This window comes from Tachypleus tridentatus, chromosome 13 (assembly GCF_004210375.1).
Source record: "Tachypleus tridentatus isolate NWPU-2018 chromosome 13, ASM421037v1, whole genome shotgun sequence".
Classification (NCBI taxonomy): domain Eukaryota; kingdom Metazoa; phylum Arthropoda; class Merostomata; order Xiphosura; family Limulidae; genus Tachypleus; species Tachypleus tridentatus.
The window spans coordinates 230,285,392-230,303,373 of NC_134837.1; the positions used below are offsets into that span (position 1 = coordinate 230,285,392).

The following is a 17,982-nucleotide window of genomic DNA, read 5'->3' on the forward strand; positions in this document are numbered from 1 at the left end:
TGTTTTCTGAACCACATGGTTTTGTGACAAATTGTAATTCATGTCCAAGTCATTAGAACATTTTTTTTTAGAAGCTTAACATGGTTGCTGAGTGTTGTATCACTGTTAGCATACATTTTTCTGTAATACTTAAAACCATAATTCTCGTTTTTGTAATATTACTTGTATTCTTACATAATGATATCATAAGAACATACAAACAGTGTTAACTTCCATAATTAAAAGTATAAAGAAGTTGTTGAAGTTAGCAAATTATTTCTTTTGCTCTAGGATTAATCCTACAATGGCTTATGATGTTCACTGTTGACTGATTGAATACTGGTGTTGTCAAGCTAATGCATTAAAACTTATTTACAAAGTAGTTCAACTATGCACATACTAAGTTAACTGATGTAACTGGCAAGCATTCACACAAATGTGATTGTTAGTTAAACTTACTGACTCTATAGCAAGTACATAGCATTTGAATGAGCCTATTTTAAGAGACAAATTCAAGCTATCCTGACTAAATACTATCTGATTGACCTAAATTGTGCTCTAAAGATATGGTATCATTACAATAAGTAATCAGTGTTAAGAAGCCATGTGTGATCATTCTTAACCATAGTTATATGATTGGAAAAATAATGAAAATCCATTTTAATAATCCTTGTATTCTTTGGAAAGTATTCTGATGTTATGTATTATTTAAGCATATAATATTTTGCAGTGCTGGACTAAAAAGTTTAAAGCCAGGTGGATCATTAGTGTATTCTACATGTTCCTTGTCTCCAATCCAGAATGATGGAGTTGTCAACATGGCTCTACTGAATATGTACGAGACAACAAACTTGAAATTTTGTGTCAAGGATCTTGGCAATACCTTTCGACCATTTCATAGTGTTTTTAGGTTTAGCTTTACATGTAAATATGGACAGTTGGTTGTTCCCTTCTTACCTCAGAATTTTGGTCCTATGTATATCTGTAAAATAGAGAGGAATGAATAAATAGCATCAAATTTACTAATCACTTATTTGTTTTTAATTATCCAAATGATTGTCTTAGGACCTTTTTATAAAAGTTTGAATGAAAATATTGGTGTATGACAGTGATACTTTAAAAGAATAACCAAATTAAAAAAATATACTAACAGTTAAATTTCATAGTAATATGCCACTTCTTCACACACAATAGTTATAACCTCATGCATCTTCTCACAAGATTTGCATGCCACAATCCTCAAGCTAACTTCTACCTGAAATTCATTTGTTTAACATGAACTTTGCTGGTGCTTGATGACATAGTTGTATGACAATAACCCTCCACTAGTAGGAGAACAATACAGGCTTCATGCACAATAACTCCCCTTAACTATTTGTACTCACAATAACTTCATTCTCTTCCTTGACATTACCTTGAACAGACGTGATGGTTTTTCAATCTAGGTTCAATTTAATGACAGTTATATTTGTCAAAAAAATTTAAGATTCATTTCATCTTAGCTATTGTTTAAAAAGCATTAAATATTATAATGAATTCTCAAGTGATAGTGACAAAGTTACAAACAAAAGGCATGTTTCTACCACTTCTGGAAGCTTTTTGAAGGTTGAGGATGTTACATCCATTGACAGCATGTTGTGGGTTTTCTCATGCATACTTAGGCCTCTTCAGTCAGTAGCTATTCTCCTCCATTTTATAATGACCAGAAGAGTGATGAATTTGATTAACTACCCCCAAATGTCTTTTATGTATGGATCCCTTGTCATACTCCTAAAGATTTTTGTTCACACTTTCTTAAAGGGAGCTTATTTAGATTTCACACAAAATTATGTATTCAAACATCTAAGCACGCCCTCTACATTCTGACACTCAGTTACACAACCCCTTTCAAACATGTGGTCAGTTACCTCTTCCTTTTGTGAATCTGATGATAACCAAAGAAGGTTCAAACGTTGTTCTCTCCTCCACGCTAAAAATTTTCTCAACCCAAATGAGCCATTTTTACATGTATATTTTTCTCTACAAGTGGGTTTTCTCGACATCGCTGATTACATATATATATTTTTCAGACAAACTGTTTCAACATTGGATTTTAATTGTTCTAGGTATCATCTCATAAAGTTACCATTATCCTAATTTGAAAATGTATTTCATATAAATACTTCTACTCCCATTTCCAGTGCACTTTCTTACCTTTTTTAAGAATGACGTTATTTCAAGTAAAAATACTTAGGGAGAGGGTTATTGTTCATGAAAGATATTGTGCACCAGTCCAGTGCATGTTAAATGTGTGACTTTTAAGTTAAAGTTAACTCAAGGCTAGTGGCATGCATGGGATTATAGCTATTGGAAATACTTTTCAGATTAAGAAAATGTTAACTTCTGTAACATTTGTTCATCTGTTAAGCGAAATTTATATTCATTCTAGTTGGTTGGATGCATTGAAATTGTGCAAAATATAATATTAATTGAGAAAGAACACTGTGAAATATCAGTTTTATGGACTTCGAGTTTACATTTACATTCTAAAAAAGTAAAATACACAGAAAAAATTAACGTGCAATTAATCTAAAAGCAGTGTTTTTAATTACCATAAAATCAATTTTAAAATTTTCATCTCGGAAAGAGTCCAACAACTATACAATAATAGGCCAAAGATGATACTTAACATGGAGTAAATATTGTAACTTGGTGTTACAAAATATTAATAAAAGGTATTAAAATGTATATTTCTCCCATATTTACATTCTGTGGTCCTATACAGTTTTACCTACAAGAAAAAATTAATGTGGATCAAAGTGGTACAGCTTTAGAAGGATGTGGCACCATTATACTTTTGGTACCCTGAGTTGAGTTTAAAACTGATCTTGATTCTCACTTTAATTTCTTATGTAACAGGTAAAATTGTCTTCAGTTGAATTACAATTCTTCTCGTTCTGAAGCCTCCCTAGCCTGAACCTGAATAACAATTTTCCCAATGTTCTGATTGGAAGTCATGTAGTGATGGGCATCATCAACTTTTTCAAATGAAAACACTTTGTTTACAACAGTCTTGAGGGCTCCACTCTTTGTTAGGTGAGGCAGACAAGTTTTACTAAACTCCTTTACCAACTCAGCTTTATACTAAAACAATAATTGAAAAAAAAAAACAGGGTAAAGTTATAATTTACTTTTAAAAGTAACCAATTAAAAAAAATTAAAATACAGTTGAAAGTTTTTGAAACTTCTCAGTATAATTTATTTTTATAAGGATAGAAAAAAAAATAGTTTGGCAAAAAGTTTGGATCAAAATATAGTCACTTAGGTGATGGTCCAAAATATTAAAACTTTTGTATAACTAAAATGTATTACAATGAATGAGAAAGAAACTGGAATGACATCTACTCTTGTATTAGGGCAACAGTTATTTATGTACTGTAATGTTTTTATGGTTCACCTTAAATTCATGAAATGGGAGATATCCAGTAACACATTTTGTATCTAGTAGGGGTGCATTATAAAATTTCAGCTTGATTTCTGAAGGAAAAAATAGCATTAACTTTCCAAAATTAGAAATTAAAAAATAGGAAAGACATTTTAAAATAATAACCATAAAACAATATGTAGCCAATACAGTTTAACAATATGTTTAACCAACATATGGACATGTCACACAACATTAAAATCTGAAAACAGATTTAGAAAAAAAAAGGAAAGTTCTGTGTGTGAAAAAAATATAGTTTCTGTATATATACACACACAGTCTTACAATCATGAAATTATAACTAAAAAATATGATAATTCTTATGTAGATGAAAGTCTTTGAGCCAAATCACTGATTTGACTAATATCTTCTATACTACTGCACTGCCACTCTGTACAGAACAATTACTCAAAGATTTAAAAAAAAAATAAAGAAACTACACTATCAACTTATCATATATCCAATAATTGTAAGAATAACTATTGTCACTGGAAGACCTTGTCTCTAGATAATTATATATAATTTATCAAGAACTGTTTATTGGTGCATTTGTAATCAGAAAAGCATGCAGAAGTAAATACTCAATGATACAAAGCTCTCAAACTGTTCCTACATACACGAGAGAAAACACAACTACTGATAATATATAATTCCACATAATATTTGAGATGAGCCAATTACTGATGAGTATGAAACAAAAAGTTAGCTTATCTTAGTATTATTGGTTTAAAGGTGCTTAACTGATAAATCGATGTATCATAATTATTAGTCTGTTTTATAACAATACATAAATTACTTAGATCATAAGTTCTTAGTAATTAAAAAAAAAAAAGTACTCTAAATAAAAATGAAGTACCAGTGAGTACAATTAAGAAGGCTGCCCCTAATAATTTTAAGTTCTATTACAAAAGGAATGTAAATGACACTTCTTGTTTGTTGAAATCATTTCTTCAACACTTATTAAACATTAAAATCCAAGTATTAGATTTACTGTAAAAAATTAAGAGAAAGAATAATTTTCTGTTTTAGATATTTATGTTCTAAATACTAATAATTAAAAAGTTAATATTAAAGTACATCATACATTTACATTTACTAATTATACAACATTTTGAGAGCTCTACATTTTAATCTTTAAAACATTTTATTAAGATTTTGGTTAAAAGGGCTTTTTAATAAAGAAACCTAATGTTTCTTACTCGGAATAGTTCTCTACTGACTTTCTCAGGTGCAGCAGTTAGTCTGAGAGCTTATAACCTGAAACATTGGTTTTGATAACCATTATGTAACTTTGTCTTACTTGGTTTGGATATTATTTCCTTTATGATTAAGATAAAAATTATTAGCCATTTATACTCTCATATAATACTTAAGATCAGGTTAAAACCATTAAATAACATGGACAGCTAAATAAATTAAATAGCTCTCTCCAGTGTTTTATGAATTTTAACTGCCCAAAGTGCAACCATGAATATACTGGACCTGCTGCCTGAAATTCTCTGTATCACATCACTGAAACTTTCCATGTTAAAAATTCTAACCTGATAAAACACTGCTGATCACCATCAGATTAAAGGTGATGTGATTTTGTGTTTTATTACTGCTACAATTCAGTGTGCCCATTTGAAGTTCTTGTTATAAACCTTAGAAAACCAACACTAAATGAGAAGGTGAATGCTATTATTACATAAAATTTCAGTGAGTGAACTATACTTCTATTTTAACTCTTACTGTCTAAAAGCTCTATTTTTCTGTGAAATTCCTCATTGAAATACTAGGTAGAAAAGTCATGTAATCATCCATATATTATATCCAACTTGTGAGACACACATGAGCATTACACGTTCACGAAATTATTTAATAAGCCATTCACTGAATGACCAATATACTTGAGGTATCAAGTTTATGAAAAGTTAATAATATGCTTTTCTCTTAACTAAATTAATTTTTAATGTTCTACCATTTTTAGTGAATCAAAAGTTGAATACTGAATCAACTTTCTGAAAGCTTAAAAAGAATATGACGTTAAAAATAAAAATATCTGATTCATTATTCATTAGCTTATTCTTTTTTTTCTACAGTACAAAAATGTTTTTGTTTCACTACATATTTACTTAGTTCAAAGACATCTACAATAAAACTTTTAAAAAATTATTAAGATAAGTAAAATGGGATAAAGAAAGATAAAAAGCATAGTGAAAAACTTTTTTGCTATTACTGGTTTGAACATTTTGTCTCTAAATCATCTCAATCAGCTATTTTTTTCAGGGCAGTTTGGTTATGTAAACAATTACACATAGGTTAAAAAAACAATTTGTAATATGAGTTTAAATAAAGATTACTTTAAAGTGTACCCAAAATTAAAGTAATTTAAATGTTTATGTTCTTTAAATGTTCTAAAATACAACCATATCAACTGAATAACATTTTATCTACTCAGTTGTTAAAACTGACCTTTACTTCAGGCATCAGTTTGTGTACGAATAAGCTCTCTTATGCAAAGGATCTATTTAACATTGACTCTTGCAAAGATTTTAAAATAGAATGAGTGGATAACGCTCATCTAGGGCATGAGTAAGTACACTATATATAGTTATGAATCTCAAATTTGTACCTTCTTTCACTGACAAACTATTTCATTGTAGTGGACTATAAACAGCCTTGCTTAGAGAAAAGTCGAGTAAATTTATAAACTACATTTGATGGCTTTAAAGAAGAGTCACAGTCCTTAAATCTTAAAATCAGGCTGAAAAATTTATCTCAGCTGTATCTGAGGAAAAAGTCTATGAAGTATATTTCTTCCTATATTTCTTTATAATCAAATAATATTTACCTATATATGGCAATATTAAAACAATGAAATATTTAAGAACTTCATGTATACATACAAAGGTTTTGCAAGAACTGCACTTACTGAAATAATTGTAAAGTATTCTGTCAATAAAATACAAAGGAAAACATAATCCGTGATGACAAGAAAACCTACTTGTAGAGAAAAATATATATGTAAAAACGACTGGTATGGGTAGGGAAAGCTCTACGTAGAGGAGTGAACTACGTTTTGACCTTCTTCGTGAACCTGACGATGACCAGAGAAGGTTGAAACGTTGTTCGCTCCTCTACATTGAGTTTCTCTACCCATACCAGCCGTTTTTACATATATATAAAGGAAAACAATTTTAACATAAGAATTATTTAATATTATTAACCAACTTTTCACTGAAAACATCTGATTCAAAGTTTACAAAGTTAGAATATGAGCCAGTAAATTTTTGGTTATAGTATACTTCATGTTGGAAGTGGCCATTATTGTTATAAATCAATGGGTATTAAAAAAAAGAGTTTATGATTTTGCTGATGCTGAACTATGTGTTTTAAATAATTATCAAAGTATTATCTACACAGCAGTTGCAAAGAAGTTTGAACAATTACAAATAGACTTCTAACCACTATTTTCATGATAGCACAAAAACAAATGGTCAAAGAAAGCACCAGTCAAGAACACAAAGAAACACCGTCAATAAAAATTCCCATCAAGAACAAAATGAGATGTCTTTCTTCCAAACTTCGTCAATCTCAAAAATACTGAGATTGTCAGAGCTGTTGTTAAAGTCAAATAAACAGTCAACTGTATTCTATTAAGTAATATATATATATATATATATATAACAATTAAACATCAAAGTTGGTGTAAAAAGTATTGCTACCAAACTCCATTTGTCGCATTTCACTTTAGAATTAAAACCTATCTTTCAATGTGTATTCATTGGTGGTAATTCTTCAGAAATTGAACCAAAAACCAGTTAAAGTATGATTACAAGTTTTAATGTCAGAAACTATAAGTTGGAGTGGAGATCCTTCTTTATGAACTTTAAGAAAATCTTAAACTTCTAAATGACTCCCTGATGGTCAATACTGATTTTACTGTTTTTAATTCAGGATATTATAATTTTTCAGTTTTAAAAAGGCACCTTTGCAACTTGGCCTTTATTTTTCACGATGGTCAGGTGCAATTTAGTTAGATCATTTAAAATGTCTTCAGCTTTTCTAATTCTTTCTTTTCCATCTTTATCCCAAATTATAATACTCTCATTTCTACTTAAATTCTTCAAAGTAATTAACTTCTCTGAATTTAAATTTTAAAATATTTATATTCACAAGAGCAGAGTTAAACCAAATAAGATGATAAAAATAACTGCAGAAAAAAGTATTCAAATTGTAAAAAATAATCTTCAAAGTTTAATTTGTTTCTATCATTTTTCTAATTGTAAAGAAATCTACCAAAGAAACATTAGAATAAGAAAGTAATTAGTACCTGCACACTGCGAGATCGTAAAGTTGTACCTTCCAATCGCACTCTCTTAGCTAAGAGTTGTTTTAGCAAATCTCCATTCACTTTACTGCCACCCAACAGTCCAAACAAAATCCAACATCCATCAATAGCAATACTTTTAACATTTTTCTCCCAGTAGCTAGCTCCCACACAGTCAAGAATGACATTAACTCCTCGTCCTGAATAGAAAAAATAAGTTCTATTTTAAAATTGAAATAAAAGATATTGTACTTTCAACCTGAACAGTATTTTATGCAACATATTGGTGAAGTGGCCAGGTAAAACAGCCATAAAGTTTAGACATAACCATCACAATCTATGATGCTGACTAGGAGATCAACCAGTTGAAAGTACCTGCCTCTTAAGCTCTTACTCCTAACCAAATAACAAAAATGATGCATCACTTATGACACAGTTGAAAGTGAAGTGTGAATGTATTTTTGATAACATACTGTGGCTCATATCTTTATACTTCCAACCTAAGCTCAGCACAGTACACTATGCCACACCTGGCAAATCAAAATAGAACAAAAAAGCTACTGACCTGTCCAAAAAGATACACTTACCACATGACAGTTACAAATACACTTTTTAGAAACATGCAATATCAATAAAAATATCCATCATGCAGATTTCCTTAGGTGATACTCAAGATCTGAAGAAGAGCCCTATAAAAATCTTTTTATATAGGAAAAATGTATCACCTCAGCAGAACTTATGACTGAAAATTAATTAAGACATATTTTGAAAGATAATTCAGACAATAGAAAGAGCTGGGTGAGAGGTGTTCATGAACTTTTTAAGCCTATCTCATACAAAAGGCATTTATAAGTTCAAGCCTATATAAAATTAAGGAAACTTAAGTTTGATACACAAATCAGGAAAATAAAAAAATGGTTCAAATACCAGAGAAGCAAGTTTATGCTAAATAATTACATGTACAAAGAACATTAGCTAATTATGAGCATAAAAACAAGTGGAAAAATAATATAAGGCCATAATCTATATATGAATTTAAGTCAGTCTTAACCAGTTAACAACCACAACTCTTAACATACACACTTATGTTTTATGTCACATCCACAATACAACAAACTTTTACACTTAATTATCACAACATTTAATTCATACTCATGCCTACATATTAACAAACAACTTGGCAACCTCAGGCTTATGATACACCTACACTTCTAAATCAGCATAACTCATTCATACACACACACACACACACACACACAAACAACAAAAACAATCAAACATGAACACAGATGGCTTATCATACACTTAACCCAGATAGCAATAATAGTGTAGAACTCTTATTGAGCATTAGTGTAATGATATTAGGACATATACCAAACAGAACCTCAAAATGACTTGAGTTTAGTATCTGATCTTTGTTTCAATATCCTGATACTCAAAACCACCCATGTCAACAGGAAACTGCACATTGAATCCTGATACTCAATACCACCCATGTCAACAGGAAACTGCACATTGAATCCTGATACTCAATACCACCCATGTCAACAGGAAACTGCACATTGAATCCTGATACTCAATACCACCCATGTCAACAGGAAACTGTACATTGAATCCTGATACTCAATACTACCCATGTCAACAGGAAACTGCACATTGAATCCCAATTAAATATACAGGAATTAAACTACATTCAAGAATTTTCTCTTTTCCAAAATGTGGGCAATTTTATTATATTGTCTGGTCAATGGTAGACAGAAAAAAAATAATGTGTTTTATATCAAGAAGAGTTTTGGTTATGTTTGTAGTTAATTGTAAAAGAAAAAAGTGAGTTGAGTATACACATTTCATATATATCAAATAATTTTGCCATACTGCACATACTGCTATTTTGTTCATCTACATAATACAACTGTGGATGTAATAAAACTAACTTCTAATTAAGTACAGATCAAAGGTATCAGAAGTGATCACAAATGTGTATCTGACAGAAATATGGAAATCTTTCTTACCCTCAGTAATCTGTAATATTTTTTCAGAAAAATCTTCTTGCTTGTAGTTGAATCCTTCTTTGGCACCTAGTTCAATTGCTTTTTTTATCTTCTCCTCAGAGCCAGCTGTAACAAAGACTGTTGCATTTGCAAGCCTTGCAAGCTGAACAGCTGCCAGGCCAACACCACTGGCACCAGCATGTATCAGTACAGTTTCTTCCCTCTGGATCTGCCCTGATCATACCACGTGAATAAAAGACCATTATTTGAAAATTAGTTTTGAAAAATGATGGAAAGCATTGAAGTTTAAAAAAAATGTATTTTTATGCAAACAGTAATTTAGTAATTCTTTCACCATAAGAATCCATTTCAATCCAAAATACTGTAAGAAAAGATTCTGAGGATCCATAAGAATAATCCTAAATTTCTTTCTTGTACCATTCTAATAATAGCAATTACAACCAATTATGTTGCATATTACTAACTTTTAAGCACATAAAATATTAATCAATATATTGATAAGTGATATCACATTCTTAAAGGATGTTGGCTGCATAGTAAACCACACTCTGTCTGAATCTTTTTCAATATATATTCTATACAATTACAAACTAGGGTCTGCAACATGATAAAAGTATCTCTAAAACTATCTAAATTTATTTTTATTTTTTTAAAATAACTAATTCCTGAAATATTTTAAACAAATTTTCAACAAAATAACTATTATTATTCACCTATTTTGTGCAGCAACTGGTATGATGTTAACCATGCTTCTGGAATTGATGCAGCTTCTTCAAAGCTAAGACCCTTTGGCACTGGCATGATATGATCTTCATGAGAAGCAACAAATTCTGCATAACCTACAAAGACACAATCCAGAACCACAGATCTTTCATTTATTTTGAAATTTCTTGAAATATTGTGATTACGAGTTAGAAAAGCATACAATCCAAGAAAAGAAAAATACATCCTTATAAAAACACATTTGAGTCTACTTTTTAAAAAAAAAACCTGGAAAAAATTCAGCATTGAAAATTAAAAATCCATAAGCTGCACTTCATTTAAAACTGTCCTTGTACTTCTTACACTAATGTTTCACATAATTTGATCTTTCTTCTGACACAGCAATGCAAAACACTATATTTACTAGTAATATATCTTCCTTTTATCAACCATTTCTGTTTCCTATAGAAATGAAAGATAACTGTTTACAAAATTAGCTTATACTTCTTCAGATGTAGAGGTTGTTCCACAGTTTTTAATAGCATTTTACTATTGCCTACAATAGTGTATTTAAGTGTTAATCATTGTTAAATAACTTGAGAATACTAATTTTTATCTCATAAATTTTCATTTCATGTCTTATATCTTTTAGGACATTTTTGATAAGCTCAGTCTTACCAATAAACTTTATTATGTAATAATAATTCTTCTTATCTGGCAACTTTGCTATTTCAAAGTACAAAATTTTGCCCCTCCAGCATAGATTTTTTATAAAGAAACTGAAATCAACTGTTCCCCTAATACACCTACCTCCACCTGCCAACAAAGCCATCACTTTGTCACCTGGAGTCCAGCCTCTAGTGCAGTCTGGACCAAGTTTTTCTACTACCCCTGCAGCTTCCAGTCCAAGAATATCACTTGCACCAGGTGGAACAGGATAATTACCCATTCGCTAAGGGATGTACATAAAGTACTTTTTCACATCTAGTCATATCATTAGGAGTATTCAGTCAGTGTAACAGTTTGTCCTAATTTCATGCTCCATTTTCACTACATTAACAGATGTTATTTAAACACACACACATAGCCAAGAATTTTGTACTACTTTATAATACCAATTTCACTTACTAACACATTGCACTGATATAAATACAGACTGTCTACAAAATACGGACACATGCAAGAAAACTGGACTTATTTTATGCATCAATGTTATTCTAGGAGCAAATGGGTGTTGATCTGAGATGGCAAGAAAAAGGCAGTTGCCCCAACATTTTATCATATACAGTAAAACCTGTCTGAGAAGGAATCGCACGGTACTGAGTAAAATTTCCGGCTTAAGCAGGTTTTCCAGCTTAGACAGTGAACATGGATTTCCTTAATTACATATATTTGAGCAGAACATTACACTTGCGTGACTCAAGAGAAGTAAGACGTTTGTGAATAGTTATTATACTGTTTATGCTATATTTATTAGAATAAGAACAGACATTCAAAATAAACACAAGTACACAAAATCTTATCAAATTTATTTGAAGAAAGTGTCCAATTTTTTCTGTTTCATTTTTTTAATGGGCTTTCTCATACAGTTAAAAGAGAACACCAATTCTATGGCCTTTTCATGAAGTTTATTATCCCCCTTCATTTTTGCATACAATTTGATAGATTTAATATAAATTAACACTTGCGATGAAGTAGGAATTTCTATTTCCTCACTAGCTTTTCCATTTTTTTCACAGAATCATCTGCATCAATCTTCTCAATCAGAGTTTGAATTTTACTAGAATCATCATAACAAACAACTTCTTCACAATCTTGAGAGCACTTTATTAAGCATTTGATCGAATGACTTAAAAATGCAATTGCATCTAACACGTCAATTTTCATGGTCATTTCAAATGCTCTCTTAAAGTCGTTAATGTTTGCAATAATATGCTGCAGCATCAATTGTTCTCTATTTCAATTTTATACACTGTATAATTCCATTATTTAGTGGCTGTAGAACTGATGTTTTACATGGAAGTAGAAAGGCTAAACAAACATTTGAAAGTTGAACTTTTGAGTGACAAGTTGCATTATCTAGGAAAAGTATAATATTCCTATTTTCTTCTTCCATTCTTTTGTTTAATTTGTTAAAAGAATTCCTCAAATATAGCACTTGTCATCCATGCTTTATTATTCGTTTTCCATTCCACTACAGGAAGTTGATTCTTGCTTAAAGTTTTGAAACAGCATGGATTTTCACTTTTACCTATTACCCATGGTTTCTCTAGTTTTCCATCAGCAAATGCAACCAAAAGTATAATCAGTCTTTCTTTTGAATAGCAACCTCCAAAATAATAATGGCAGAAAAAAGAACAGAATATATTTAACCAATAATTACTGTAACAAAATGTTAGAAAATTTATTAACATTTAAATAAATTATTAATTAAACAAGAATTTATTAATATTTAAAGAAATTATTAATTAAATAATAAATTAATATTTAATCAAAAACATTTTTTCCACCTTACTCAGATTTTAATCCTACTTGTTGATAGATGAGGAGGGTGAAAGAAGTTTTTCGTCAGCATTACGCAAGTTCTGCCATATAGAGGGCCTTTTATAAGATAAATCATAAGATAACGCTGCAAAATATTGATATTTCCAGATTGTACAGGTTTCCGGCTTAGACAGGTTTTACTGTACCATGTTTAAGAATGAAATGTATTGCAAATATTTAGCTTTTTGGATTCTGACAGATATTCTATCAAAATACATCTTAACAAATAATTAGTCCATTTTCTTTCCACCTTAATATATTTCTTGTATCAATTCCTCTGACCAAATGTCCTTCTAATGCAGCACACATTTATTAATTAATACAATGCAATATTTTCACTCATCTAACAGATGTCATTTTAACACACAAGAAAGAACTAGTTTAAATTAACCAAACAAAAGTATTAGCATTCTAAAATATCTGTAGATAGTGACTGAAGCTCAAATGAACATTTAAATAACAGTACAGTTATAATGAAATAATAAATGACTGAAATTAAATCATTTTCTTACAGGGGTCACTGCTCTACTCACCCATCCACAAATATAGTGAATGTGTGAAACATAATGAATGCTAGTTGGGAGAATGGAATCAGATGAGAAACATTTTAGATAACACAACTTGAATCAAATGACACAAACAAATAATTACATGATTTAATGATTATGTAAACTTTTCATTCTATCTCAAATCTATGAGTAAAAGGTGCAAAAATGTTAAACATAAATAAATACCAATTTGGGGCTGACTGGTGGAAAATGCATCTATTAGCACTAAAAATGAAACAAAATGACAATTTATATAAAAATTATCTATTTGATAGAGTGTGCCATAGCCAACTAGAGTGTAATTGGATCTGATGTATATATCTGCAGTGTTCATTATCAATAAGATCACTATTGGTGATATGTGAAAGCAGATAATTTTCACAATGAAGTCAGTGCCAAATATTATTTAGTATAATTGAAAATTCTTTTGTACACAGACAGTCAATTTTGTTATCAATACTGTGAGTAATTACTTTCAATTAGATGATAAACAAGGTACAACAAGTTCATGAAAAGGAATACTTTCATTGTCTTTATTCATGAATATTCCAATGATACTTGAATGACAAAATCAACTACTGTTTTCAGCTCTAGTAATGACATGATACATTTATTGATGCATTTAACAAGTTAATAAATAAACTGCAATTACAATTTCTGTTATTTTAACTGATAACCAACCTGAAGTAAATCAGCTCTGTTAACAGCTGTTGCTACAACTCGAATCAAAATTTCTTTCTCTCTAAGGCTAGGGATAGGAACTTTCCCAATAAATAACTTTTCAGGTCCTCCAACTTCAAACTGAACTGCTCTCATATCTTTGCTAGCCATCTGTCTCTAGCTTCAAATGACATTAATATATATCAATCATAGAGTTTTCTATTTTTTAATCACTTTTACTACAAACAAAATCATTTTATTGCTTTTATCAATTGGTTCAAATTTACTAACAGAATATATTAAATACCAAACATAAAATGTAAGGTAAACACTTTTCTCTGCAAGTCATTATCCATACATATACTTATGGACAGTTGAAATTTGCTTTGTTATGGCCATAAATATTTCAAAGAAAAAGACATTAATTAATTAATGCTACAAAAATTGTCAACATAGAATAGTTATGAATGTTTTATATGCTGCAAGTGTACAATATGGTAATTCAACTTAAATGCACTTAAAAAGCTCATATTATTTGGAAAATTGATCACAGAATGAAACAAACTTTCTGTACAATAGCTATTTCTGAGATTTTGAAATTTTAATTAATTAACCTTTTATCTAATTCATTAAATTTCTCTCACCTAGAAAAGAAGAAAATGTAAAAATGGTTTGCAAAAGCTCAATGCATCTAATCTATTTTTGTAATGAGTACACTGGATAAATCCTTCTTACATTTTTATTACACTGGGGTATTATTTGACAGCTGAATTACACACAAAAATGTTTATTGTACATATATACCAAACATTATTAGCACAGTTTTAAAAAAATGATAATACTGTGTACAAAAGAAGAACAGAGGTCCATAATCCATTGAGGTTTTGTTTCTTACTGTGTGCATATAATTTTCATGTAGAATACAGCAACATATACTGAATAACTTGTATTAAATTAGAAGATTAAGCTGAAGTCAGAACAGCATATGCTTGGAAAATCAATCAGGTTTAAGGGGACCACTGGTACACTCAGCAGCCTCTGAGGTTAAATCATATTCATTTATCAGTGAAACATAATAAAGGCAAAAATTTTTTACAAACAAATTTAACATTACTTTTAAATTTATCAATACTTTTAATGACACTAATTCACAAACTAGGTAACACAGTTTACTTTATAAAGACACATCTGAATTATTTCAGTGTCCTTCTCTATATATCTTTAAATGGAAATTATTTTTGTCATTACATTATTAAAGAGGCTGAAGAAAGATTTAAACTGTTCATGGACATTAAATGGTCTTTTAACATTTGTTCATTCTTATATTTTAAAATAAATTACCTGTAATACTGACTTTCATCATCCTCAGCTAAAAATATTGTTTGATAAAAGAGCTACATAATTATTTACATAAATATGAAACACTGTCATAGACACTTGAAATGACTCAGTAAATCAAGAGTTTCAAAAAAGTATTTTTATGTTGTTATTCCCAACTACAAAGAAACAAATTTTAGCAATGCAGTCTTTCAGTTTCTTAATTAGCATTACATTAAAAAAAAAACATATACACTTAAATAATTGCAAACTATTTATTTACAACTTGGACAATGACTGGCTGTGAAGAGTAATAAATGTAAAGAAATATTTCTCACTCATCAGTTCGAGGTAATGATATAAGAAAATGGAACATGTTAATAAACATGTGATTATATAATTCAGTTTTTCACTGATTTTAAGTATCTTGTTATGGCTTAAAAAAATAAAAGTAATACAAAATACCAGTAAAAAAATCAACAGAGTAATGCAATTTATTTTTTATTCACTTTGATAAAAGATTATGTTCACTTTACAACCTAAAAATACCTTCCAACTGTATCAAAACAAGAGTTACTAGTGAAGCTATTGTGACCACATTATGTATAATTTATCAAACATCCTCTATTGCTATTAGAAAACTAAATTTAAATATATTTAATGCAATACATGACAAAGACAGAAGTTTTCTGGTTAGTTTCTTTGCAAGCACATCCTGATGATGCAACCCAAACTACAATGAAGAAAAACAACAAAAAACACATGATATACAAGTACATAAAAACATAGTCTCTATTGTGTATAAAAATTATTTATGCTTATAAATTTACTATTTTTAGTTTAACTACTCAAACAGAAATAGTAAATTCATTAATAATCATTTTACTTACATCTGAAAACAAAATCTTTCTAGAAACAATAAACAATCCACAAACAAGGCAAAGCATGCATTATGAGCTGAACTTACACATTCTTAGTAACTTGTTGGTCTCTGAACATTTTCATTTTAACTCTTGTTTTTATGCTTTAAACTAATTTACATTTACCTAAAGATTTAATCAGACAGTCAAAATCCAGCTTTGATTAGTTTCTTATCAAATTGCTATACTGTTTCAACACAGATTCTAACATGCTTTGGTTTTAAGTTTAAATTATAATTTCATTTGTAAAAGAACATTACTAGACCTTTCAACTTATTAAACCCAGCCACACTAAGAACCTACTGAACTTAGATCTACTAGTACTACCATCACTGGTAAGTACAGGGTGGCCCGTAAGTCCCTACCCATCCATATGTTAAAGGACATTATGTCTAAACAACGTTATAATACTAATGCTAAGTTGAAGGCATTTGGAACAATAACCCCTGCTATGTTGAGGAAAATGTCTTACAGAACATTGTGTCGCATAATATTATGCAGCGAGAATGAGGGACAGCACACAGATACACTGGATACATAAGATATATGGATGGGTAGGGACTTACGGGCCACTCTGTAGTTTACAGCCCTTACACGTGTCGTATATAATTTTAGCTGTACTACCACAATACCAATAGTAGAGATGCTATACAAGTAATCTTATGCCATATTCATATTTGTACGAGGGCCCAGTACAAAATAATTACCTCCAACATTTCAAGAAATACCAAAATAAATACAAAGAAACGCATCACTAACACAAATATAAACTTAGCACCCAAGTTCGCTATGTTTTCACGACTAAACAAATGTCGGAAAGTTAAACGCATGAATTACAGTATTAAGTAATAATTTACACAAACATAATAACACTCACGTCACACACATCTTGTAAAATACTTGAAAACATAAAATAACAACACCAGTTTCTACCAGTAAAATATTTTTATTGTAAATGGTTAAAACATATGCGCTCAGAAGAGCTGTTTAAATTATATATATATATCATTGCGCATTTATAGTTAAGCACAAATCTATACAATAAGATATATATGCTGTACCAACCACAAATTACAAGAATCGAATTAAAGATAGCGCATCTGTCCTTTTACCATGTGACCTAGTGCCAGCAGAAAGTTAATATTTTGTTTAATTTTACTGTGTTTTGTTTTGGCTTAAAAAGTATGGTTATAATATAATTAATCAGAGGTTGGGATTTGCTATTTCTAACACAGTTTATCCTTATGATTTTGTTTACTTATTTAACTTAATTTGAATATATTTATTTAATTTCACTAAAATATGTACGAGTATATAGTGATACTAAAACAAAAGCGCTGTTGGTACAGGGGTAAGTCTACGAACTTCCAACACTCTACTTAGCGGTTTGATTCCCCTTGACGGGTTCAGAAGATAGTCCGATGTGGTTTTTTATACTAAAGAAACACACACCTAAAACAAATTTAAGAACTTCAATTTCTAAAAAAATAAACATGTTAAACTCCTCAAATCTATGAATGTTGTA

At 29.9% G+C, this 17,982-nt stretch overlaps 2 protein-coding genes across 12 annotated transcripts in view; one reads left to right on the forward strand and one right to left on the reverse strand.

Annotated features, from left to right (window-relative positions):
- Positions 1-1,001, forward strand: part of l(2)10685 (5-methylcytosine rRNA methyltransferase l(2)10685) — a 41,318-nt gene extending 40,317 nt beyond the window's left edge. For both annotated transcript variants that reach the window (XM_076481547.1, XM_076481548.1), the window contains one exon: positions 710-1,001. In XM_076481547.1, the coding sequence (XP_076337662.1) occupies positions 710-986 (277 nt within the window). In that variant the 3' untranslated portion in view covers positions 987-1,001. The remainder of the gene's footprint in view (positions 1-709) is intronic.
- Positions 709-17,598, reverse strand: LOC143239914 (quinone oxidoreductase PIG3-like). Of its 10 annotated transcripts, none has more exons than XM_076481559.1 (7): positions 17,165-17,310; positions 14,242-14,397; positions 11,279-11,420; positions 10,480-10,605; positions 9,767-9,979; positions 7,758-7,954; positions 709-961 (listed from the first exon to the last, which is right to left on the reverse strand). In XM_076481559.1, the coding sequence occupies exons 1-7, from the start codon at positions 17,285-17,287 to the stop codon at positions 938-940; spliced, it is 981 nt and encodes a 326-aa protein (XP_076337674.1). In that variant the 5' UTR covers positions 17,288-17,310; the 3' UTR covers positions 709-937. The 10 variants fall into 10 exon arrangements, with proteins under 10 accessions (XP_076337674.1, XP_076337671.1, XP_076337667.1 ...); XM_076481556.1 differs by lacking the exons at positions 709-961; positions 17,165-17,310 and adding exons at positions 998-3,102; positions 17,523-17,598 and having other exon boundaries at positions 14,242-14,401; XM_076481552.1 differs by lacking the exons at positions 709-961; positions 17,165-17,310 and adding exons at positions 998-3,102; positions 17,335-17,493.
- Positions 17,599-17,982: the final 384 nt, after the last annotated feature.

What these genes read in the sequence shown, in the direction of transcription:
- LOC143239914 (XM_076481549.1), bottom strand. Translation starts at nt 17,287, where the DNA reads ATGCGTTTAACTTTCCGACATTTGTTTAGTCGTGAAAACATAGCGAAC. An exon ending in CCAGTTGCTGCACAAAATAG is followed by an intron (nt 9,980 to 10,479) that starts GTGAATAATAAT and finishes TGGTATGATCAG; the next exon opens with GGCAGATCCAGAGGGAAGAA. An exon ending in AATATTACAGATTACTGAGG is followed by an intron (nt 7,955 to 9,766) that starts GTAAGAAAGATT and finishes TTTTCTATTCAG; the next exon opens with GACGAGGAGTTAATGTCATT.